General features: G+C 46.6%; 1 protein-coding gene across 1 annotated transcript in view; it reads right to left on the reverse strand.

Annotated features, from left to right (window-relative positions):
* Positions 1-24,800, reverse strand: part of GPC3 (glypican 3) — a 112,604-nt gene extending 87,804 nt beyond the window's left edge. The window contains exons 1-2 of the mRNA XM_072334887.1: positions 24,575-24,800; positions 18,042-18,203 (exon numbers count right to left, since the gene is read on the reverse strand). Of these exons, the coding sequence (XP_072190988.1) occupies positions 18,042-18,203; positions 24,575-24,740 (328 nt within the window). The 5' untranslated portion in view covers positions 24,741-24,800. The remainder of the gene's footprint in view (positions 1-18,041; positions 18,204-24,574) is intronic.
* Between the last annotated feature and the right edge of the window lie 417 nt (positions 24,801-25,217).

Below are 25,217 nucleotides of genomic sequence, written 5' to 3' on the forward strand. Positions count from 1 at the left end.
CCCTTCAGCACACAATCTGGCATTAACACACCATTTCATAGGAAGGGAATCTTCAGTAAATTGCACGTTTAATTTCCACGTTATGGGAAATGGTTTCCCGTAGCTCTCCCCACGGTCACCTCCTGCTATTAATGACCACAAGCAATGCAGCGACCCTTACAACATCTGAATTCACAGCGAATATTTTAATTTCTGAAGGTGAAATGTGAGGCGTACTCTCCTGTAACACTTATCTTTATGGCTCCCTTAATTCTTTAGAATTTATAGTCTCCACTAAAAGCACACTGAACATAATTGAAATAGATTTTCCAAGACGTATCTGGATTATTTTAACCTACCTTTCCTCATTAGCCATTCATATCATCTTATTCTAACATAGGAAAAAAAAGTATTTCCACGCTAAAAGCTTCACTGGCAGCCTTTTAAATTTCTAAAGAAAAATGTAATGATGTTTTTTGTTTCAAAACTGTTGTTTCTAGCAGAGAAGGTTTTCAGGACTTGAGGAAGAGCACCAGCCCCAATGCGTGGCCACACTGCAAAGATGGCTGGGCTCAGACAGGAGGCATTGATGCTCCTCTGAACTCACATCTCAGAAACAGAACAAGCCTGGAAAGGTGTGAGCGTGACAAGAAAAAATCAACAGACAAAGACAATAGTTTGAGGAATTAATATCTTTCTTCTCCGGTGTGATCACTGCAGCAATAGGCACATATGGGAACTCCATGAGAGCTCCGTTCTGATTTATGGTTGATATTTTGTTTAATTGAATTTTGCAAGAAAACTGTTTTCATTATTGCAAAGTGGACCTCCCATCATGCAAAGTGGGGAGGAATCAAATGCTTAGACTCCAGCTCATTTGGCAGTGACACTTGAGGAATGAACAATAGCTCGGTACATAAATCAGCTTGTTTGGCTGCCACAGATATGAATTGTCAGGACATTTTGGAACAAAAGAAATGACGTGTCAAAGCAAATCTTCACTTTAGCTAATCAAAATGGCACATGTTGCCAAGCTGCTTTACACCGAAAGGAGGCATTTATCAGAACATGTGTAAATTGACAGCAAGGCTAAAATGTAAGTGGACTGCAGGCAAAATAAGGATCAAGTACATACAAGCTTAACACTATTCTCTTAGGTTAAGCCCTGTTTGGTTTTTGTCTGTTGCATCCTCGTAACTTCCCCACACCCTCCAAAGGAAGACTGGCACAGCGGGCAGCTCTCCCACTTTCCCCACTGCTCTATGCTGGGGGGTGAAGCCCATTTCCAGCGCTTTGCTTTTGCAACACAAAGCATATAAAATCCCTCTAAGCCCTCCAGACCTGCTGGCCCCGTTCAGAATCTCAGCAGCGCTGCATTGCACAGCCTGCAAACCCTCAGAAAGGCTCCCTGCAAAAACATCAGCCCTCCTCCAGCCGGCAGAAAGCTGCTACATCCCAGAGGCAGAGAGAAAAAGCCACCAAAGGTCACACGTAGACTTTTGAAGGATTTCAGGAGCCAGACTTCACAGTCCATTAACAAGCTGGGAACCCAGCAGATTAACCCGAGTTCAAGGAGTGCAGCTGGGGCCCATCTCCAAGGAGAGAGGAGCAGCGCTAACAGGCTGCAGCGCTGCTTGCTGTGGGGAAACCACACCGTGCTGCCTGGCAGCACAGATCGCAGCACATTGCTGCTTCAGTTCATCTTTTTGCAGGTCCCCAAACCTTTTTCCTCCCCTAACCTTATGTGAAAAATAGCACGAGAAGAACTCTGCTTACTGTAGTCCCTGTATAACAGGAGCTTTTGCATTCCCAGGGTCTCTGCCCCATGGCGGGGTACAGCATTGATCCTGGTGCACTTGCACAGTCCCCTTCCTGTAAAGAAGGCTGCAGAATGGGTAAGTTTGAGATGAGATGTCTTTCACAGGGCTATGAGTTCAGGGTACTCCCTACAGGAGGGTAATGCTGTAGGGTCACCGCATTCTCAATTCAGCAACTCACAATAATTTATGGTCATCTAAACTCTCAGACCACAAAGTGACTTCATCAACAGAGATGTCTCGCTGACTCTGCAGAAGAACAAATGCCATAGGACAAACGTGACCCAACAGGCAACACCATTTAAAAGAGAAGAAGCTGACTGTTGCATTCGGTGCTGCTGAGCTGTGTCAAGGGGATCCAAAAGTAAATGCTACCAGTAGCTGTGTGTGTCAGTACCTCACCTCTCTGATTCCAAGAAGGAGTCCTTTAACAACCTGACAAGCAATTACAGGTGACTAAACACTTCCTGGTCCCTTCATGCAGCATTGAGCATCTCGGGGGTTTTATTTGGGCCACAATTACAAGAAAAATAAAACAATCATAAGATCTTTGATTCTAGCTACAAAATAAATAATAGGTAAAATGTTTCTGCCCACCAACTGGAACAACATTACAAACCCACTTTCCTTCGTTTGCCAACATCTCTACCAGGCACTTTGCATATGTGCAAGCAGGGGGTGCAAAGCTGTGCTTCACTTGTATGAAACCCTCATTCCATGTCAGAGTTGCCACACGCGCGTTGAAGCACCCTTCTGTTTGCAGTGGGGACTTGGCAGAAAGAGCACCGTCTTCAAACGCAGTCAGTTGGGATTCCTGACCTCCTGCTTTAAATGAACAAACACCATTTTTCCATTGCTAGATTGTTTTTTAGATTTCTGACCCTATCTCCTACAGAAGTAGTTGAACACTGAAGACAATGTTGTAAGTCTCAGTGTAGACCCCATACAGTCATCCTTTCTAGTTTGGACTTTCAGCTTGAATGAGAAATTGCCTTCTCCTAAAACAGTGAAGCAATGCTACATTTGGAAACATTATTAGGCTATTTAGTTCTTTATTAGCAGAGCCATAGAGATTTATAGCCTACGGAAAAGGTTGTTCAATCAACAAGGAGCAACTGAAGTGAAAAAGCATTAATGCTACTATTGAGGCAATTATTGTAACACGATCGCGATTCCTGCACATCTTTAATTTTTGCCAACACAACGGATTCTTTATTACGTGGATCCCTGTTTAATTAAGATAATATGATTTGTAATAATAATATAAGGTGGGTGAAACAGAATCTAGTCTTTTTAAAACCCGAGCGTAGCTTTCCCTCAGGGGATATCAGCATACAAAATGGTTTTCCGGCAAAGCACTTGCAATCTCAGAAACCGACGCACCTATTAAATACTTAGGGGGCTCCAGCAGAAAGACAACACCACAGACAACAGTCTCCAGTGAGATAAAAATCCCAGCCCAGCTCTCAGGAGCAGAATGCTGGGTTCGTTCCATTTGCCGTCTTATCTACCTGGAAATCCAAACAGGAGAGGAAATGCCATTGCACCAGCCCTGCAAAGAACAGAGCAGCGATTCTCTAATCCCTGTCCTACCACAACACAGAGCTGTTTGAAAAATCCAATCCTTAGATTCTTCATTTAAAACTTCACTAGTTTGTAAGAGAGACACAGATTTTCCCAGCAGAGACAGCGGTGTTAAAGAACAGAGGGATGCTCATGTTGGAGCAACACTGCAGGTGTGCCAGCCAGACTTTCCAAGCTTTCCCAAGAGTCCAGAAATTCGTCCAGCATAAAAGCAACAATCTTCTTTTCCATTGTAAGAAAAAAAACAATAATAATAATCACAGACATCAAGACAGATTTGTCATTGTAAATCCCCATCACCCTTGCTCCACTTCCACTCATTCAGGGTAACACCCAAGTGCCACGTGCTTTGGCCCTCAAAGGAAACATCAACATAAGGGACCACGTTTCTGTGCCACTCATTCCAACAGAGCAAGTGGGGAGCATGAGAGGCGTGCTCAGAGCTCAGCCCCCCAATGCAACCCTCCTGCTGAATGCCACAGCCATACCAATATATCCAGCCCTGGCCAAGGGCAGCTCTGCAGACACCATCGGAAGGGTGGAAGACGACAGCCTGGTTGTTGTTTTTTAATGAAAAATAGAGGCTGTGACATTTTGGTTTTTGCTGAAACATCTGTTTTTAGCTACAAGGCATTTTTCTGTCTAGCTCTACAGAACTCCCAGGAATTGATTTTTTTTCTTGGCTTCTTTACACAGTGCCACTGTTGCTGTGTTACACACTGAAAATATTTACGAAGGCATCACAACTAATTCAGGGTAGGACTTTGGCAGAGAGGGAGGTATACAGAAAACAGTTTTGTCCCTCACACATGGGGAGAAAGGGCTGCCTCCTTTCACTAACCACAGAAACGCTGCAACTGGAAGACCAGCCCAAAAGCCAAGCAAGATGAATGGCAGCTACAGCAGGGTCCGTAAAAACACCAAGCAAAAGTAAGTTGCCATAAGGGACACCCCTGGCTTAGCAAGACTGACTGAATGAATTCCTCCTGAGCCTGTCTTGGCACCTGTCAGACTGTGTTTTATTTTGCACTGCACCAATGCAATGAGGCTCTAAATACTGGTGAATTAGAATGATCACAAAACGTAGAAGTGCTTATAAGGCATTTCCGTGTCCTCCTGGTCTGGCAACCAAGCAGCTGACTTACAAGCCAGCTGCCAATACAGGAACAATTGCTCAACTCATTTTACAAGGGGTAAAAAAAAAAAAAACTTAAACACTGAAAATAAGATTTGAAAGACAACAAGACTTTCTATCCTCAACTTTCTACCACTGCAAAGAGCCACCAGTGCAGCCCTACAGCTGACAAACAGCCTTTCCCTCTGAGCGTCCACACCGACTTGCAACACAGCACTGGGTCCCATAGACTCCATACTGCATGAATGTCAATGGAGAAAGAGCTCTCTCCATGACCATTTATCTGGGCCAGCACACAGTGTCAGCTCTCAGAGCAAAATTCCTGCCTGAGAGTGGGAATTGTTAATGCCTGCAGAGGGTGAATGGCAAACGCTTCATTCCTCTTGGATGTGACCCTAATTAAAATGGAAACAGAAAACCCAAAAGCTGCCCCATGCACCCAGGGACATCTCTGCAGTTTTTCCTCAAAGAGGCAACCGAAATGAAAGCAAAAGGAAGCGCTGGCATCCGGCCTTACAGCCACCAATTATATCTGCTCAAGACTCTGCATTGCAAGAATAGATGGCATTTCTTTCCTAAAAGAAAAGGGCTATGCTTCAGGGAACTGCATGCAAAAATACCGTAACAAGAAGGGCAAATCCAGCACTGGGAGAAACAGGGGGCTGCCTTTCAAGTCAGTATTTTCAAGTTTGAAAAATCTGACATTTTCTGTGCAAGGAAAGCTCCTAGCTGCTGCTTGCTATTCACCACGCCATGCTACTCACTGCTCATCCTGCACTTCCTAACATCCCCCGATCTACCGCACCGCCTTGCTTGTTAAATTGCTATTAAGTGATTAAAACAAGATTCTTGCCTCCTCCCCAGGCAGTGTGTCAAACACATGCTAACTGCTTTCTGAAATCTTCATTATTTAGCTCTTGCAATCATATCACATAACCCTTATCGTAATCATTCATTAACCTTGGGTTTTAAATAACGTTATTACTAGAGGCCTGCTAATTATGTATGAATTTGTGAAGTTAGATGGCACGCAGGAAGACACAGCAGGGCTGGGCACACAGAATCATTGAATAGCTTGAGTTGGAGGGGATCATGAAGATCATCTAGTTCCAAGCCATGGGCTGTGTGCCCCCCACCAGCTCAGGCTGCCCAGGGTCCCATCCAACCCAGCCTTGGACACCTCCAGGGATGGGGCACACACAGCTCTCTGGGCAGCAGTGCAGGTCCTCACCGCCCTCCAAGTAAAAAATTTCTTCTTAACAACTAACCTAAGTGTCCCCTCTTTGTGTTTAAAGCCATTCCCTCTTGTTCTATCACTACCAGAATGTGTAAAAAGTTGGTCCCCTTCCTTCTTGTCAGCTCCCTTTAAGTACTGCAACTATATCGTTCTGCAAAATCAACTACTATTTCCTGTAAGGGAGAATTCAGCCCTATAGAGCAATCCTTCCTCTGCCACAGAGATTCAAAACCTTTATTAAAATCCCGACATACTGCTCAACAAAACAGTAATGTATAAGAAATACATTGAAGCAGTAAGGACAACACAACTGCATTGTAAAGGAGTAACTACGGTTCAGCCTAAAATGTCATTGTTAGTAGGAAAATAAACAAACCATGAACATTTCATTTTACGCTATTAAGCTTTTCAAAGTATGTGGGTGACACAGCACTGTACTAAGAAACGGATCACTCACTTTCCCATATCATTTGTTTAATAGGCAGATGAAAACATTAGAAAGACAAAAAGGGAGTTTTTATCTTCTGATCATTTACATTATATATGTATTAACAATCAAACGCATCACAGGCACTGAAAGAACTGTTGTCAGATACCATTTTAATGACATGCATTTCTTTTAAGTGCATCCAGTATTCCTCATATCATTAGAAGCAGGGGAACATTAATACAGTACTAATGGCCAAGCAAGCTTCAAGTTACAATAAGCATTCTCTTTCTCCATGATATCAGCCCATGTTCTTGTTCCATTTCTCCTTGAAGACTGAAGATCAAAATCTGAATATAGTGGCTGACTACACATGCACTAATATCTGTTCTTCCGCTCTACTGTCTACTATGCCTCTCATGCTTTACTATGTCTGAAAGGCCACCAGAGACATGGGCAAAGTTACTTATTTCTTATTTCCAGTTCTTCCTTCCTACCTTTTTTGTGCCAGAACACTGAAACCACAGCTCCCCGTGAGCTCATCATGATGCTCTGGCTGTGTGTATTTGTAACACAGTGCTACACCACCATCATCCAGGTGGACAGCAGCCCCAAACTTCAGCAAGAACCCACGTCATCATCTCCTTATCACTGAACCAAAGCTCCTTGATGAGCTCTTCCTTTGAGAGGACAGAAAGAAAACCACTGTTGACAAGGTCAGAAAGAACCAGGAGTGCAGCTCTGTGGTATTTTACTTCCCCTTCCCCTTTTTGCTAGATGAGAGCTCCAAAAGCTTTTCAGAAATGCACAAAGCCCATCCACTTTCCTTCTCCTTGTAACTCCTGCATGCGTTGCTGTACTGGGTTCATCTGAGCATTAAGGAGAAGAGGAGAAGAACGCTACTGAAGAGGATGGCAAGTCATAGACCGTTAGCTGTAATTACAGGAAAGACTAATTTATGAAGCAGATAAACTCAGGTATATAAATTGGCTCTATAGAGTAAGTGCACAGAAGGTAATGCTTTCTGAAGAGTTTACATTGCTCCCTGATAATCAACGCTTAATTAGCTCTTTTTATCTTAATGCAGATTTTCTCTCTTTAATGTTACCATTGTCCTTTTACTATCTCATCCGTTCCCCCATCGTTAGTGCCTTTGTCCTCTGACAAAAGCCCACTGCTAAGGGGGAAAGTGCCAAGGTAATTAATTTTTCAGTAAAAGCCAAGTTGTTTTCTCCAGAACGTTTCACACTTCACAAAACGTCAGGGATGTCAGAGTACATAAGCAGGAACAAAATCAGAGATCTGCTTCCCTATTAATGCTGCATGACCTCTTCAGCCATCTCACCCTGGGAGGGGGAAGCCGGGTGCTGCGCAGAGAGCAGGGGAGGCATTGAGGGGGCTGGCATCAGTGGGCCATAAAGGGGATATTTAAAAACACAGAGAGCAGGGAACCAAGTCCTCCTGCCTCGGGAACCGGCTGAACAGCTCTATGGGGAAAAAAAGGGCACGCAGCCTGGAGGTCAGCAGGGAAGCATGATTAGACCCTCAGACGCCGGTCTTAAGACCCTTCTCTACATATTGATGCATGCAGTGGGGGTAGCCCGAAGTTTTAGTCCTGGACATCAGCACTACCTGTCCAACAAAGAGACCCCTCGGGGCCTTCCTTTCAGCACATTGCCCATAACAAGGCATAGGTCACCTTCAGGGATAACACATAGGGTCTTGCTGCTGTCCCCTTTTACCCTTCAGCTTAGCTGCTGCTGCTGCTTTACTGCAGCCTCAGCTCCAGCACAGGCACAAACCCTCCTCTTGGAACCTTCCAATATATCACAGTGAGTTATGTGCACTTTCAGACCTCTACAAAAACACTTATGTGCAGGAAAGAGGAGATATATCTCTGCCTTGCCAGGACAGCCACTGCAAAAAGGCTCAGGAACGACAGCCATTGGCCTCAGGAAGCATCGCTGCCACTTCGACTGGAGTTTTACAGCATTGCAGATCAGGGGGCTCAGGTCACTGCCTGCTTTCATCACTTGACATAGTTAACAGCTGGTTGTAGCACTGATACCTGGCACTAATGCAGCAACCTGGTACTCAATCTCCCCATTTCAACCATGAGCATTTCAAAAGCACAGTTTTGGTACAACTTCTGTGAAGCTTTGCCCCATCCCACCAGAGGCTCTTCCACTATCACCCACTGAACCACAACCAGCTGTGTTACTGCAGATTTGAACACTTTATTGACAAGACAGTGATGCTGGGCTTGACCTGGGCTTCTGCAGCATACTCTGCAGCTCCAGGGAGGGAGAGAGGGATGGAAGGCAAGGAAGGATCTATTTTCCTTCTTTTCTTGTTCCATTTCTCCCAGACACACTACATAACATAGAATATTTTTGGAACATTCATAGCACTTAGATTCAAGTCCTTGCATGAGTGATATCTCTCAACTATTAACTAAGTTAGCTCGCTGGATTAATCTCCACAGACTTCAAACACTGGTATTGAAATGCTTTCTGTGCAAGAAAATTTGCATGGTTTTATATGCTCACACTCACTTGTGCTGTTTCTTTCATAAACAAAATGCATGGCAAGTTACAGGACCAGAACAGGAACTGGCATTGTGGATGCAGCAATGAACAGTCCTAAATTAGGCTTATCAAAGATTTGTTTATTAGCAAGACTTGTTATGGTCTTAATTAACGGCTACACAGACACCTAAAAAGGTTGGAATGGACAGAGCAGTTCTGCTCACACAGTTCTAGCTGTCAGGAAGAAACACGTTCCTAATGCTATACTTACAGAGGATAAAAAGCCACCCAACGTTCTGCAAAGCCACTTGGAAATGCAGCTTTTGAGTCTCCTCCAAATCTCTGAATGCACCACAGAGCAGTACAACAGCTTCATTTACACGTCTATTGCAGAAAGCATTAGAACTGACTGCAGGCAGTGCTGGTAGCCCCATGTATCACAGTTGCCTAACACTTCTGATCTTTAGATCCTATTCCTGCTTACCTATTATTTTTTTTCCTAGCTCCAACCATCTGGATTGCAACTTTGCATGCTTCTTGTCTGCCTTAGGGCAAATCTTCATTTCAGCCTAAATGGTTCAGCTGCTTCTGAGAACAAGGCAGTACAAAATCCTGGTGACCTTTTCTTTAATTAGCTGAAGTATTTCCCAAGCTTAGAAACAGAACTTGAGTTCCGACAGCATTTTGCGAGAGCCCACAGACATGAACTCTTCTGTCACAGTTTTGGGGATGCGATTGGGTTGGGTTTTTGCTGTACCTGTGGACGTGAGTCCAGATCCGACTCACTTGTCGTTAGAGGGGAGTGGGGAATAGTCAGAGTTGAAATATATTATTGTTGTTGCTTTCAAGCTCCTGCATTTTAAAAGAGTGCCTGGATTTTGATGCATTGCTACTCATTTTTGCTAACTTACAAAGAAGCATAGTTCAAGTGCTTGGAAACTGGACACATCTTCTCCAGAGCCTTGACAGCTCCAGGAGTTGTAAGGTGTGAACTGCACAGAGCCAGCAGTAGAGAAGGAAGCTGCACCCCAAGTCAAGACTACATCTTGAATACCCAATGCTACGCTGTGGTGAGTGCAGTCAAAAAAGGTCAAAAATGTGCTCTTTTTTGAGAATTTCAAGTTTTCCATCTGTGAAACAAAGACACACTTTGTTTCCTGGTGTACAGCACTGACACCACAAAAATAAAAGGGAAACATTCACAGTATTTTAAGAAAAAGACCTAAAGCAATGAGAAGAAAGAAGGTGGCTCATTAAGGGGCAGTGTTTGTTCCATGCCCTTACACAAGGAAGAAAGCTTGTGGGAAAGCGAACATAGTCTTACAATTAAAGGCTGTATTCTAATTCCAGGGACGGAAGAAACCAAACGGACGTGGCAGAAATTGCCTGAGTTGCTCACAGACTTCATAGGCTTTTCATCCTCAATAACATTCAGAAACATCTCACTGAGTGCAGGTTTGTGGTCTTGCTGTTGACTGAGCCAAAGCCAAGGGGACCGCTGGGATCTGAAGAGGTGACCTTCCATTGGCTCTGCAACTACAAGATGTGGTTCATTTCTGAATATTTACTTACTGGTGAGTCTAATTATTTTTCATGCTTATGTCACAGCTAAGCATCACAAGGCAGAGGAATAGATGGTTTCCAACCTCTTGCCAGTTCAAAGACTGCATTCTCATTTGATGTGAAGTGTTTGCTTTCATTTAATGCTAGTAATTCGGCATGCTTTACATCTTCGAGGTAAATGCCTACGCAACCTAGTCAAAATAATCTTATACTGTCTGTAGTCCAAAAAGTAGATTCTGAACCACATCCCATAGAAAATGAATCTTTTTTTTCTGCAGGCAGCAGAACACAACATACAGGGCTATTCATATCATCTCCAGGCCATTATCTAAACCAACAGCCTAAGGACAAGGCAAGCTGTATTATCCCAGCCCTCTTCCGCAGAGCAGAGGGATGCAGTGCCTCACACCATGAGCAAAAGATCTCAGGCCATCTCAAAGACCCCCATCTAATGCTCACTAAGTACCCCGTAACTCCCAAAGGTTTCACAAGGAGGTCGATCCCAGCTGTGCAGTTGGACATCAGGGACCAAGCACTCCCCTGACAAGCAGTGGCATAAATAACACTCCTGAAACCCTCACCCAGACAGAAGCTGAGCATCAAAATTAGCCAGTAAAGATTTTTAATGGCACAAGTGCTAATTGTTACCCTGCCGTGGGATGCTATTTTCTTCCATTTAAAGAAGTATGTGGAATTTATGAGCCAATATTTAAGAACAGTTGCTAGACCGTCTCCACTCGCACGAGAGGCTGAAGCAGACTGAAATAATTTTATAATTAAAAGGCAGTAAAATACGCACGCCTTTTTGATATAATTCCTTGGAAATTCAGTCGCAATTTGATTTCATTTCTTTACGAGGTAGATTCAAGAGAACGCGTTGATCTGATAGGCTTACACTAAAGAAAGAGGAAAGAATGTGAAAGCTCATCTCCTCACGTGGATTACTAGACCTTTTTAATTTCCTTTCCCTAAAAAAAATAACATCGTTTTTCACTGCAGTCATAACAAGAATCTGACCAGTACAAATACGCTGCATCACTACAACCTGTTACTCATCGATTTCCTTCAACAAGTGATTTCCAAAGCCGTGAACCGTAATCCCAGATGCAGCCTTACTGATCTCTGCCACTTTAAAAATGGCTTCTTTATGACACTCTGTCATAGATTTTTCTGACGTGAGGATGACAAATTTGGGAAGAGCTGATCAGCAACAGAATTCTTTTACCACTGATCTACACTGCTGTCTGTTTTGCCTTGTCTCAGAGGGTTGGGTTTTTCAAACCTCACTTTCTAACCAACAGGCTTACATGATTTGTTTTTCCAAGTGCAAACTCAGATCATTTCTTGGCCAATTGCTCTTCTAAGTATTAAATATGCAGTACTCCCTACATGTCACCAGGCAGAGAAAATGCACTGATGTATAAATGCATCACTTCACAGCAATACGCTTACTTCCATGTGCCAGTTGTCACTCGTCCTGTGCAGCACCAACACAACTTCCAGGTGCTACATCTAGGAGGAGAGTAAAGACAAGAAAGGGAAGGGAGGAAGAACTAATTTCACCATACTGGCCATCCATCTGGTCTATAGCATGAAATAGAGCTGAAAAGATTCTCAGCATGGCAGATCTGTGCAAAAGGGGGCTGGAGATTCTTCCATCAGTGCCAAAACTCAGCACTGTTAGAGGGAGAAGGGACACGGCCTCTGCCCTGTTGTGCACAGAATTGCCCACACACAACTCAGCACACGTCCTCCAACAGCTGCAGCTGAGGTTTTATTCTAAGAGGAAGAGATGTTTTCAACACAGCTTGGTTGGCCACGTGTCAGACAATCACACTGCTCAGGCTCATACCTCAAGCTCTACATAAGCACTCACCCTTGCTGTAGGAGACTACAGTTCCCAAGACCCTTCAGACCAGCATCAGCTACAGCATCCCAGGGTTATGGGTTCCCCAGGTAGCATCAACCACAGACACATTAGTCTGAACTCAGTGCAAGCCCTCAGGTGTCTCCCTGCTGCTAGTATGAGAGGTGTCTGCTTTGTTTCCAAGTAGTAGAGTGACATACACACTTCCTTGCTGCCCTTTGATACTGGGAGGAGTACAGAGAGGCGTGCCTCTTCTGTGCCAAAGGAATCGAGTCAATGCCAAGCTACTGAGTAGTAAAAGATCAGACTCACATTCCTGTCATTTCAGATCTGCTGAAGGATAAAGCTCAAACCTTCAGAACTGGATTCTCAGCACCTTAAGTGAGCTCAGAACTTACAGACTTCTGTGGACCACTCATGTAGAAAGCTCTCATCTGCCCTCAGTATCTGAGCAACGTGTTGTCTTCAAAGGGGAAAAGGAAAAGGAAAAGGAAAAGGAAAAGGAAAAGGAAAAGGAAAAGGAAAAGGAAAAGGAAAAGGAAAAGGAAAAGGAAAAGGAAAAGGAAAAGGAAAAGGAAAAGGAAAAGGAAAAGGAAAAGGAAAAGGAAAAGGAAAAGGAAAAGGAAAAGGAAAAGAAGGAAAACACAGATTAACAAAAGCTTATAAATCACTAAAATTGATTTCACATCAGTGGTGAACTCAACTTGAGTAATGCACCTGAGGTGACCAACATCACTGCAGAGAACGTGGAGCCACAGCATATTGATAGTTTAATTGGCACTGCACGATTTCATCGCCACCAGGTGAAACACACCACTGGCTGCCTTATCATTGTGTCTTACACTCCTTTAGAAGTAAAACAGGTGGCAATCTAGCAAAAGGTTTTCTTTAGAGATGGGTCTCTGCCTTCATTGTGGGGTGCAGGCTTCTTCCTCCCTTCCCTCCCCAGCATTTGCAAACCGGTTCGTTTGCATTCTGAGTACTCTGTGCAACAAGAATGCCTCTATTTATCCTTACAGGCCAAGAGATGGAAGATACTGGTGTGCCCATTTCTGAGTGGAATGACAAAGGGGAAGATGTAATTTGACTACTTCATATCATTAGGAGGCCCTTAGAGAATGCTAACACTTGAACTACCTGGAGATGGAGACTCCCAGCTCTGAGCGTAATTAGGAGCAGACAGACCTGCAGATGTAGACACCCCAAACTCTGTACATTTCATGCTCTGCAAAAGGGCTACATCTCTTCTGGAAGCAGAGCATCACAGGACATAAAGCTGGCAGGGGACGGCATCCCATAGAAGAAGAAAGGCTCACAGATAACAGGAATTCCTCCACACTCCCTGAACTGGTGTCCACCCCAGCCCAGACATCCAGCACAGTGTTTAAAATCTGCTAAAGCTGCATGTAGGCAACTGTGCAAAGCCCCCATTAACCTCCAGGCCTCATTTCACCACAGAGGGAAAGGGCATCAGCAGTATTTAATTGCAGGGGAACTAAAGAGAGACAGGACACGGGGAATGCCACACCACACATCACCACCCAGCTCCCCCCTGGGCTGCACCCTCCCAGCACCACCAGCTCCTGGTGGGAGCAGGACTTACCCAGCACACCCTGAGCTTTGCAAGCCATGCACCAGTGCTGTGCTGGCATTTGAAATCCAGGCAGCCAGAGGGAGAAACAAAAGCAACACCAAGCAGCTTTCCAAACCTCTCTTCCCAGCAGCGTGCACTGTCACGCAGTACTTCCAAACCCGTGGTTTATGCGGCTCAGGAGGGCAGTTTCATGCCCTAACTCCTGCATGATGGATTTTACAATTTGTTAAAGAAACTCATCAATCCTCAGCAGTCATTTTTAATGCCCAGAGCTTCCACAAAGTTCTGCGTTTTGCTGATCCCCCAATTTCAAATCGTTTGAAATGGCTGTTCCTATTACCGCTGTGCTCCTAAAGCTAAGCATTATGGCACACTTCAGACTCCCAGCCTCACGCGGTACTGCAGTAAACAGATTAACTGTGATTTATGAACAGTAAGTTCTGGTTATTTGAAAGGAAACATTACCTCCATAGACCAATACCGACAACTGGAGATCTCCCATTATGCAGACAGCTCTTTCCACCTACCTGTAATCAGTAGTTTATAGCGCTGGTATCAGCCTGGGAAACATATCATCATCATTTGCCACTACAAACTTTGGGCTTCCAAAGCATCTGGCAAGAATCAAAGGAACTATTGCCAAAGGCAGAAAACTGGCCTATGACAACCCAGCCAGACAATTGCTATTTTAAATACGCATTAATGACAATAAAGATATACATATATTTAAAAAGCAGGGTAAAGCAAATAGTTTCCAAAGAGAAGAAACATCACCGCAGAGATGCAAAGAGGGATGCATCAGGGTATCAATGAGCAAAGAACTAAGTAGAAGAGGAATTCTCAGATGGTGCAGAGATCTGTTTGTGATACTTATTTGCTTGTAAAGTCCAATTCTAATTTTAATATTCTCTCCCAAAAATGAATCCATTCTGAGTCCCCTCTAGAACAGAGGAACATTCTAGAGGCCCACAAGCAAGGGTCAACATTACACAGCACACCTCAAGCCACAGAGCTGACCCCCCACGCATGTCACATGGGTCTACTACTGAGAATCTTTTTTACATTGATTCCATTTACCATAATCCCTTTTCTCCTGCACTAGAGAAGCAGTGCACAAGGCCTGGCCGGTGGCCCAAACCTACTTCACACAATCAGTAAGGTGGGAAAAGACTTCTAAGATCACCTAGTCCAACCTACCACTAATATTGCCCACTAATCCACATCCCTACATATCACGTCTACATGCTTTTTCTCAGAAGGACATCAGATCCCATGCATACACCACATCTATGGCACACTTGGACCACTCTGTCCCCAGTGCAAACCCTCCCTGTACAGGGCTGGTTCAGCTCCAGGACTTCCCAGCCCCCAGCACTCCTCTGTTGCATATACACTCAGAAGTTGATAGATAGAGGCTTGTTCCCTAGCTCCGTATCATCCCCTCCCCATTTAGCATGATGTTAAAAGCCCATTCAAGGCCCTTCCTACAGCCAACACCTTAAAAACTGTTAGATTTCATAGGTTTAAAACACACATTAAACTACTCAGGGTAGGTTCAGGTTGAGTATAAGGAAAAATTTCTTCTCAGAAAGAGTGGTGCTGCAGTGGCACTGGGGGACCTGGGGATGGGCAATGGTGGGGATGGAGTAGGGCTGTTGATCTTGTCATTCTGTTCCAATCTTAACAATTCTGCTGTTCTATTCCATATGAGACAACACCCTGCTCAGCAGCACTCATAGCAGAGGACACTTCTTCACAATCACCATGCAATACCTCCCACCACGCAGCCAGTCTCTTCTCGCCTAATCAGTGCTGCACACATTCTGGATTTACACACACAAGGCACAATTAGTAAAGATAAAAAGGTTTTCTTATATACTTATACCTGTTGAAGAGAAGAAAAGAAACCTCCGTTCCCTCACCTTGACTCTAAAGTAGTAACAGCAGCTCGTGAAAAATGAAAAGCCTTGAAGGATTTGGAATAAGAAACTTGGAGAGACAATCGCTGATCTTTTATCTTCCAGACTTCAAGCAGAATCAAGTTCTTCAAAGAAAACTCAATAAAGCCCAGACATTTTCATCATAACAAAATAAATAATTCAGTCATGCGTTCGAGGACTCCGACATTAGGATTGGCTATTTGATATATTTGTGGCTTAGGTGCCTCTAAACTGATTAAAGATAACCTGATAGAAGCTTGCAACGTCAAAACCGCCTTCGTTCCCGACAGATATGAATGGATAGCGTAAATAACTATAAATAACCAGAATGGCTGCATTTATGCCTAACGGAGGATTTACAGCCTGCAGAGCTGTCTGGTAGGACCAAGAATTACAGCTCTGCCTTTCTCCTTCTGCAACACAAGAGGGGAGAGGAGCTGAAGTCCTCCTCGCGCCACTGCTCTGTCAGGACAAAGAGAATCCATGATTAAGAGACGACCATAGAGATGCCAGCAGGTTTGGCCACATTGACTTGTGCAGACTTCCTAGGAACTGCTCTGAGACAAGCATCTCAAAAGCCCCTGCAATCTCTATACCCCCTGCGAGCTCCCACTGGGTTCCCAAGGGAGCTGTCACACTTGGTGGATGGGGACATCACCAGCAGTCCCATACACCACAGTGGGCACAGATGTCCTTTTCCCTGTGAGGTTCTTCTGCGCTCCACAGTGCCACGCTCCTTCTTTAAGAAAGTACTTTTCACCATGGAAGTGGAGGCAGATACAATCAATTGTAACACTGTCAAACTCAGCAAGTTTCCAAAGGATTAAATCATGACTTAAATCATGACTTAAATCATCTTCATAACTCAAAGAAGCGCCTGTAAAATGAAGCCAGGCGCTAATTGTACCATTTACATTTTGTGAAGGAAGAGGTTCTTTGTTGGGATCTTTCCTTCTCAACTGCAATAAAGAGAAAGCCCAAGGGTCTAAAACTAATAATCTAATAATCTTTGCTAAGCGAGCGCTGTAACAGATAGGCCTGGATGAGGTCTTCAGTAAACGCCAGGCAATTTCCCTTGATCTTTATCAGCGGAGATGCAGCTCTGGCTTCAGCAAGAAGAAATCAAATTTAGTGCAAAATAATAACATCTGGGTGAGATTTTGCTTGTCAGACCAGCGGTCCCCTTGGATGCCAGGCTAAAAATATTTAAATGAACTCTGACAGGTTTTATGTTTGTGTTTAATAGGAGCGGTTGGGATACGTTTCCATACCAACACATCACCCCGCTCCAGACAGCGGTGCAATTACTCATCCCCAGAGCAGGAGGATCCGTGCAGAGGAGCTGAGAGAGCTCTCCCTGCTAAGAGCTGGCACTGCTCGGAGCCCCACTGATCTCACAGCCTCAGATCCTGCAGCCCACAGCAGAGACCTTTCCCGTACCATGAGCGGTGCCAAAAGGCTTAGCATCCAACTGCCACCTCTTGAGGTCAGACCATTCCTAAAGCTGTGGCACAGCTGTCAGAACACAAACAAGCAGCAAAACACCCGCTTTTCTTTTAAAAGAAGCATTCAACAAATTTCGTGCCTTTAAATTTGAAGCTAACAGAAGCCAACAATTTTACGCCTAATGAATCATCCCCCTCCAAGTTCAAAACACTTGATATGATGTAGCTGAAAAAAGCACATGGGCTCCAGTTAGAAACTCCTCTTCTACAATGGGATTGTAAAATATACCATCATTAGTTTTGACCCTTCTTTTAGAAGGAATTCTGCAATTAAATGCTCTTTCCCCACCACCACCAAGAAGAGCAGCAGTGCAACCCAACAAGGCTTTTCAGAACAGTCCCTGTGCAGGAAAGGGGCTATCATGGCCAGGATGGAAACCACTGTAAAAATAATAATAAACCTCAGAGCAAGAGTCAGCCTTCTCAAGAAGCAGCAGCGCGACCCATATAACAGAGGGTGTCACCCCCCTTGCTTTGCCATGACCCCACAGACTTCAGAAAGCTTTGGATCTTGCTGCTTGTGAGGCATGAACAAAAGAAGTCTGATTACTATACAAAAATATTGTGAAGAAGGAAATGCTTCATTGCTCATGACTTTTTTTGGTTGAAATACAAGCAAAAATGCTATTAACGCTGAAGGACGAAACCCCCATAGGAGAGCACTCAACAAACAAGCAAACATTTCAATGCACATTAACAACAAATGGAGTAAGTTTTGCTTGCATAAAGGCCCTTAAATAATTACTACAGATCTCAGTATTGCAAACTAGAACACATCTAGAATAGAACATACCCATCAGAGGTTAGCTCCGCTTCAAAGACAACACATCACCTCACTGCACACCCAGACCACCCCAGAGCTCACCTTGGAAGACGGCAGCGTTCTGGATGACAAGGAACTTCAGCTCCATGCTGGCGGACTGCAGGAGCTGCTCCATGTTCTGCCGGGCCACTGCCTGGTACTTCTCCTCCATCCTCCTCGAGCAGCACGTGGAGCCCTTGGGGGTACATACCTGCAGGTCTGACCCTGCAGACAGACAAGGGCAGGGAACTCCCGTTAGGAGCTGGAATTGATGCAAGCAGAGGGGAAATCAACTGCATGCATTTTAATTGCTGCAGTAATTGTTTGATGGTGTTTCTAGAATTCGTCCTGAGCAAGCTGCTTGGCCAAAGGAGAAGGGCGATAAGGACTGCAGAGCAATAGACTTGAGAGCTTGCTGTGCTCACATGCCAACACAATGCTTGCTGCAGCTCCCACATACTGCATTCCCTAGGAGCATGGTGCAGAGTGACCCAGAGCAGCGCCCTGCTGCCTCCTGTGTGCTGCAAGAGCCTCGGGGAGAGGCAGAGATGGAGGGGTAGGTGGGGGAAGGAGCCAGGGCTTGGAGCTGTGGGTTTACAACAAATAGTACAACACACAACGCCCATCGTTTTCATAGACTTATACAACTAGCTTAAAACAACTGCTACTTCTCTGTGATAGCCATCCTTTTGCATCCGCAGCAACAGCAGTAACAATAGGAAGCCAAAAGAATGTTATTGTTAGTTTTTAATGCAAACTTCTAAGGCGCACACACCTCCTAAGCACTCTCAGCCATTTCCCCCATCCAACCCCTCCCTCCAGTGCAAAAGGCAAAGCCATGGCTCAGCGCTTCACTCACACTTGTCCCACTGTGCAGGGACTGCCCCTAAGGCACACCGAGCACTCCCAAAGGCTGATGTGCAACCACATACCATGGGGACATCAGCACTAAACAAAACCAGGACACAGCAGCAGAGGGAACATGGCTTGCTCCAGCACCCCAGGCTGCACTCGAAGCACTGGGAGGTGATGCACCTTGTATGGTTTAGCATTCTAAAAAGCCTGGAGGTGGGAGGCAACATCTGTTTATGTTTTAGAAAACATCATCAATACAATCCAGAGGAAAGAGAATCATTTGTTGTTCAGACAACAGGAGAAGGTAGAGCTGATGAGCTGGAAGCAGCAGTAATAAGAAGTCCCGTTCTCAATCAATTTTCAGTAGCAGACACAAATGGGATAACAAGCTCATACCAGAGAAAAATAAAAGCCCTCAGCATGCAAAACCAATTCAATGCAACTGTTATAAACTCCATCAGTAAGCAACACCTCCATGCAAACACCACCGAGACACAGCTACAAGGGGCCAAATGGCAGCAGGATGCTTTCACATCTCAGCCACTGCCACCCCAATCGCAGCACCCCAAGCATGCCAGAGCTCCCCACAAGGCTGAGCACTGCCCCAAAACAGCATTAGGTGTCTGTCCTATGTGACAGACAGCCCAGGTAGGGCTGAGTGCCCCCAGAGCCCCTCAGCTCTCACTGTCCTCCCCTTTGCTACAGATTTTTTGCCTTATAAAAGGAGCTGAGCAAGTTGGGTAATTTTCATCTTTGCTCCGGGAGGATGATGCGTCCTTCCAGGCTTCTCTCTCCTTCCTTAAGTCTTTTACCACATTCTCACTGACTAATTACTGGAAAGTGTCAAAAGTCACTTTTCCGGTGTACTTCAGAAGAAGAGGATTAATATTAATGTCAGTTCAATCGTGTACCTGCTGAAAAAGAATCATGCACAGTGTCAAGAGAAGCAGCAGCTGTCAGGGCTGGCAGCAGCACCCCGTCCTTCCTCATAACACAGCCTTTTGGGAAGGAAGACACAAAGCCCTTTGTCTGCAACGTGGAGAGGAGCTTATACCAATGCCAATATTGCAGCAAAGCAATGTGTGGTGAAGGGGCTTCTGGACTCACACTGGGAAGCAGCACAACACCATCCCAACCACAGCCTCGGGTTCCCCTTCTGCATACAGCACAGATTTCATGGTAGAGCTATAGAAGAGAGCCAGCCCTGCTGGTAACCAAAGAGCGGACCTCAGCGGTTGGGGGGTGACAGGTATTTCCCACATTGGCCAAATACGAGCCCATCAAATCACTTTGCAGCAAGGCACTGCCTTAATGAAAGAAGCAGTTATAGAACAGTGAGTTAAAGAGGTATTTGAGTCCATTTACACCACAAAAAGACTTCGAGTGGTCCCTTTAACACTATGATACAGCCATGAATTTCTTGTTAATACAAGGCTTATTTCCTCCTACATTTATTATATTAGGACACGCTTCAAATTAAAAGAAAAAGCTTTCTATGATTAATGGAAATACCAATATAGGAAATCAGAGAGTTGGCAATTAAGAGATCTGTGCGAGCGAGAGCCGGGGATAGGAAGCACCAAGGTCACCGCTCACCTCCCATCCTTCTTGTTGGCAATTAAGCCAATTTCGCCCCTTAAATGGATTTTTATTTTTGTGAAGTAAGTAAAAAAGACAGACGTGCAGCAGCAGGGCAGTCGTGGGGGAGGAGGAGAGAACCTGGGAATTAACTCTGACAGCTTAAAACGTTTTTACAGAGACAGGCAACTGACACCAGTGAGCAGAAGCGTCTCGGTGACCACAGCAAGGCAGGCAGGATGGGTCCTATCAGCCATGAGGGACAGCCTGCTGGGATGTGGGCTGCATACACCCCATGGCACAGTGTCCACAGGCCACCAAGTCTTGCCCCTGCCTCGCAACACACCCCTCCACTTCTGCCTCCAACCCAAACACCTCCGTGACGGCTGTGCCATACCATAGCGGAGCCCATTCCGCTGCTTAATGGCCCTTGCCATTAAGATTGCTTTTATCTCCCAACCTACATACACCCCTTTTTCTTGAAGTTTCAAGCCATTACACCTCCTAATACCACTGTCAGCCCTTGCAAATGACCTCTTCCATTTGCTATAGATCATTACAATTTCATTTTCGGAAAGAAAAAGACCCCACACATTACTCCAACAGGTTTTATCCCCCGTGCCCCTCACCAGACCTGTGCCATTTATGCCATCTTGGGGAGCAGCAGCGTAAATGCTCTGCTGCTTCTGGAAGCATTCCTGGCTGACAGAACCAATTTTAGGAGCACCCTGACTCTTCCTCCTCCTTCCAACACGGGAGGTTTGTAGCGGAGTGAATTTAAAGCATTACATTTGACTTTGATGTACAATTATTCCCGCAGATAGGTGGTTAGCACAGCAGCAGCGGAAATCATTTCAGTGGATTAAATGTCAAAAATAAAAAGAAGGGAAAAAAAAAGCCCAGCGATGATCTGTGGGAGACTGTGAGTGCCTTAGGGATGCTGAAGGAGTCCAAGTGGATTTTCAGTGCCCCCAGACGGCTCCAGCCCTGCCACCAAGTAGAGCCAAGCCGTGTGCTTCCCTGTCATATCCCCAGGTTAACATTCCCCCCCCCAGTACTGCCAAAATAAGAACCAGCCCCTGGTGAACGCCAGGTCCCTGGTGAATGCCACACTCTGTGCTGGGAGCATTGGGGCTGATCCATAACGTGCCCATAGGAATATTGCTGCCTTCTGCTTTTAATTGACACTAGCAATCAAGCACCTGTCACCTGTTTTTAATGCCCAGCATTGGGGAGAAAGAGACGTGGCTGCTCAGAACCCAATGAAAGAGAGACAAATTATAAGCCAACCCCCTTTGATGGGTGATCACAGTTGGAACAGCGTGGGTCCAACAGGGAGGTGTTTATTTCTGCTTAATTGTTCTCCTCCATCTTTCACCAGGCCTGTGAAATGGGTTCTTCCTGAATCCTTATGGATGGCCAGATGAGCTCCACACCAACATAACCACTCCATAGCATCTCTTCTTTTAAAATGAGAGGTTATGGAGAGAAGAGAGAGTTGATGCCATGCGAGATCTTCCTCCCACTGGAAGGAAAATACATGAAGCCCATCACCATCAACAATATGGAATTAATTCATGGGTACTGTACACATTTGTTACAGTCACGTGCACAAGCCCTACAGTCATCCCAAAGACTTTCTGTTCAGGATGTTGTTAAAATTAACCCTTGGAATAAGAATAATAATAATAAATTAATGATCTGACTATAAAAGCACTGCCTGAGGAGGTTACTAAATTTTAGGGTTCTGCTCCTGCTCTTAACTATCAAGAGAGCAACTTGCAGGCCTAAAATAATTAAGAACAGAAAACTCAATTATCCAGTATGCTAAGATGTTAAAGCTGCACGGGGAGGGGACCATTAGTCCCACTCAGGAGGAGTGGAATGAAAGCAGGGGGGGGGCACAACAGGAGCCCTGTATCTAAAGGAAATCACTGAGATCTGTGCTCCTTAAGCTGGCACACAGCAGCTTCCAGAGTTAGGAAGAGGAAAAAGAGAAGTGAGCCCGACTCTTTGGGTCAGCCCATGGTACAGCATCGTATCCCAGTGCAGAAGCAAAAGGTTCATCACCTCTGTTTTCACAGGGAGAATCTATATTCACTTCCTCCACAGAGGACGGCACCCTAGAGGAGGAAACAGACCCACCCATGGGTGTTTCTGCTGAGACATATTCCTGGTGGCAGCCCCCAGCTATCCCACACAGGTCAATCACCAGCCCAGTCCCTAAAGCCAGGGGACGACTGAGGGGCAGTCTAAAAACCATCAGCTTTGGAGCAGGGAAACAAAGAGTGCATGGAAAGTTACCCACCCAGGGAACCCACGGGCAGTGGTTCCACAGCCAGAGCATCACCTGGAATGCAGAGCAATGTGAATGGCCGAGAGCACGGCCCTGAGCTGCAGAACCCAGGCCAGCAGCTGCAGAGCTTGCTGCCTTCAGCTGGAATTACTCCCACAGCATCAGTCCCAGCCATGAAACAGCACGATGCTTCCCTTGCATTTAGCAGAGGTGCTCAGGTTTTCTGTTGCTTTAGGTTTTTTTTAATTATATTTTATTATTTTAATTAGAAGCATTGAGCTGGCAGGCCCGGGCTGCCCTATGGGAGTGCTGTGCCGACGTCCCCCACCCATACGCACTGATCCTATAACACATCCCAGTGGCATTTCTCCTGCATTTCCTCTGCTTCGACCTCAGCTGCTCACCATGCAAGACGGGACTCCTCGATTTTCCTTCTGTGTCAGAAAACTAAACCAAACCCACATTTTAAATACACCGTATAAGCCCTCAGTGATCTGTGGGCAGAGGATCTCAGAACTGATTCCATGGTGATTTGCGACCAGGAACTCCAAAACTTCTTTCTTAATTGACAGATGCATGAAAGGAATAAAGCAATAAACAGAAGCCTGGAAATAGTGCCTGAGTGATGTTCCCCCATTACTGAGATTGATGCAGCTGCTTGCAGGAGAAGCGAGCACTCTGAAGTGTAATTACTGCACAGACTCGTGCAAGATGGGCCAGACCCAAGGTATCAGCGAGCAGTCATTGCTTTAATTATGATCAAGTTTATGCACTTCAGCAAATGTAAAACCCGCTTTCACTTTGATACAGGGGAAGTTTATCACTGCAACAAGCTGGCAGCACTCTGGAAGCAGACACAGCCACGCTGCCCGTGGGCTGTGAAGATGGAGGGGAACTCCTTGCCCCCAAAAAACCTGACCAGCAGTGAGGGCTCCCGGGGAGCACCGCAGCATTCCAGAAGCCGGACCCCACCCCGCACATTCCCCGTAAAAACGAGCTCTGAGATTAGCCGGGGATCAAAGCAAACATTCCACAGCAGCAGGGGAAAACATTTGATTACAGACAGCAGAACGCAGCGCTTTAATGGTGATAAGGGCAGCTCCCTCCCCGCAGCGCTCCATGCAAACGCCTCGCCCCGAGCTGTTCCCAGCGCTCCTCTCTCTCTGCTGCCAGGGGCCGAGGGATGCAGGGGGAGAGCCGCTGTTTTGGGATCGTTGGGGAAAGAGCCCAGAACCGTAAGGAGGGGCTGTAAGGACAGGAAGGTGCGAGGGGAAGCCCTCATTTCCATCTCTGGCAGCCGGCGGCATCGCTACAGCCACAAGCATTGTGGATGGGCGCCCGCAAACACAGCGGGCTCAATGCCACTCCGTCCCCCCGCTTCTCCCGTCCCCGTGCGCTGCAGCGGAACCGCTCGGCGTGTCGGCGGTGCGGCACCGCGCGCGGAGCGTCCCTCGGGGCTCCGGGAGCAGCTCCTTCCCGCAGCTCCGTCAGCCTCTGCTCTCCTCTCCGTCTGCTCTCAGGCCGGGGCAGGGCAGCATCCCAGCAGCACGGCACCGGGCAGATGCGCGCGGAGCTCCCCCAGCGCGCCCATCTCCGCACACCTGGGGAAGCGACGCTCCCCAGTTCCCAAAAAGCTGAGAAAAGCCCGTTGAAGGCAGGGAGCTCCGTCCTCCCACCGAAGCCTTCAATCAGGAGCACAGCCGCTCCCCTCGACGGGACCGCAGCGCTCCCACGGACGCCCCAGAACTTCTCGTTGCGGAGCGGCCGAACCACGCGCGCGGTGCCCACGGCGCACCCCGGGAGCCGAAAGCGGACGGCGCGGCTCTATTTCCCACCCGCTCACAGCGGAAACAGCGGGCGGCCTCACCTGGCACGGGGCTTTCGGGCACCCACTTGGCTCCGGGCTGCAGCACCTGGAAAGCGGCTCTGACCGGGCGGCAGGCGGCCTCCCCCACCGGCTGGGCGAACGCCGGAGCCGTCAGGGTCAGCAGAAACAGCACCAACAGCGGCGACGCTCCGCCGCTCCCCGACATCCTCCCGGGGAGCCCAGGCGCTGCCCTACGCGCCGCCGCCCGGCAGCGGGGCAGCGCGGACCGGAGCCCGGCCCCGAGCACCGGGAGCGGCCCCGTCCAGCTCCCATTGGACCCCGCCGAACCGCGCCCAGCTCTGATTGGCTCCAGCCCCGGTACCGGCAAAACTTCCCCCGCTCGCAGCACCGCCCCGGAGCCCATTGGCTGTTTGCACGGAGCGCTCCCACCTGCGCAACCCGGCCCGACGTGCAGCCGGTGCTGCTGCGGTGCGGAGCGAGCAGGATCAGCCCGCTTGCCTTGCTTCCCACCCCGCGCTGTGAGCCATCCTGTCCCTGCTCGCGTCGCTCTGTCTTCCTTAAACGACGCACGGCCGCGCGAGCTGCGGGGCTCTGCGAGTTGCTGCACCATTTTGCAGCTCCCTGATGGATTTGCAATGTTCCTGCAACTGTTTGGATTTCTGCTACAGAAAGAAGCTCTTTT

The sequence above is a fragment of the Excalfactoria chinensis genome, chromosome 4 (genome assembly GCF_039878825.1).
Source record: "Excalfactoria chinensis isolate bCotChi1 chromosome 4, bCotChi1.hap2, whole genome shotgun sequence".
NCBI lineage: Eukaryota > Metazoa > Chordata > Aves > Galliformes > Phasianidae > Excalfactoria > Excalfactoria chinensis.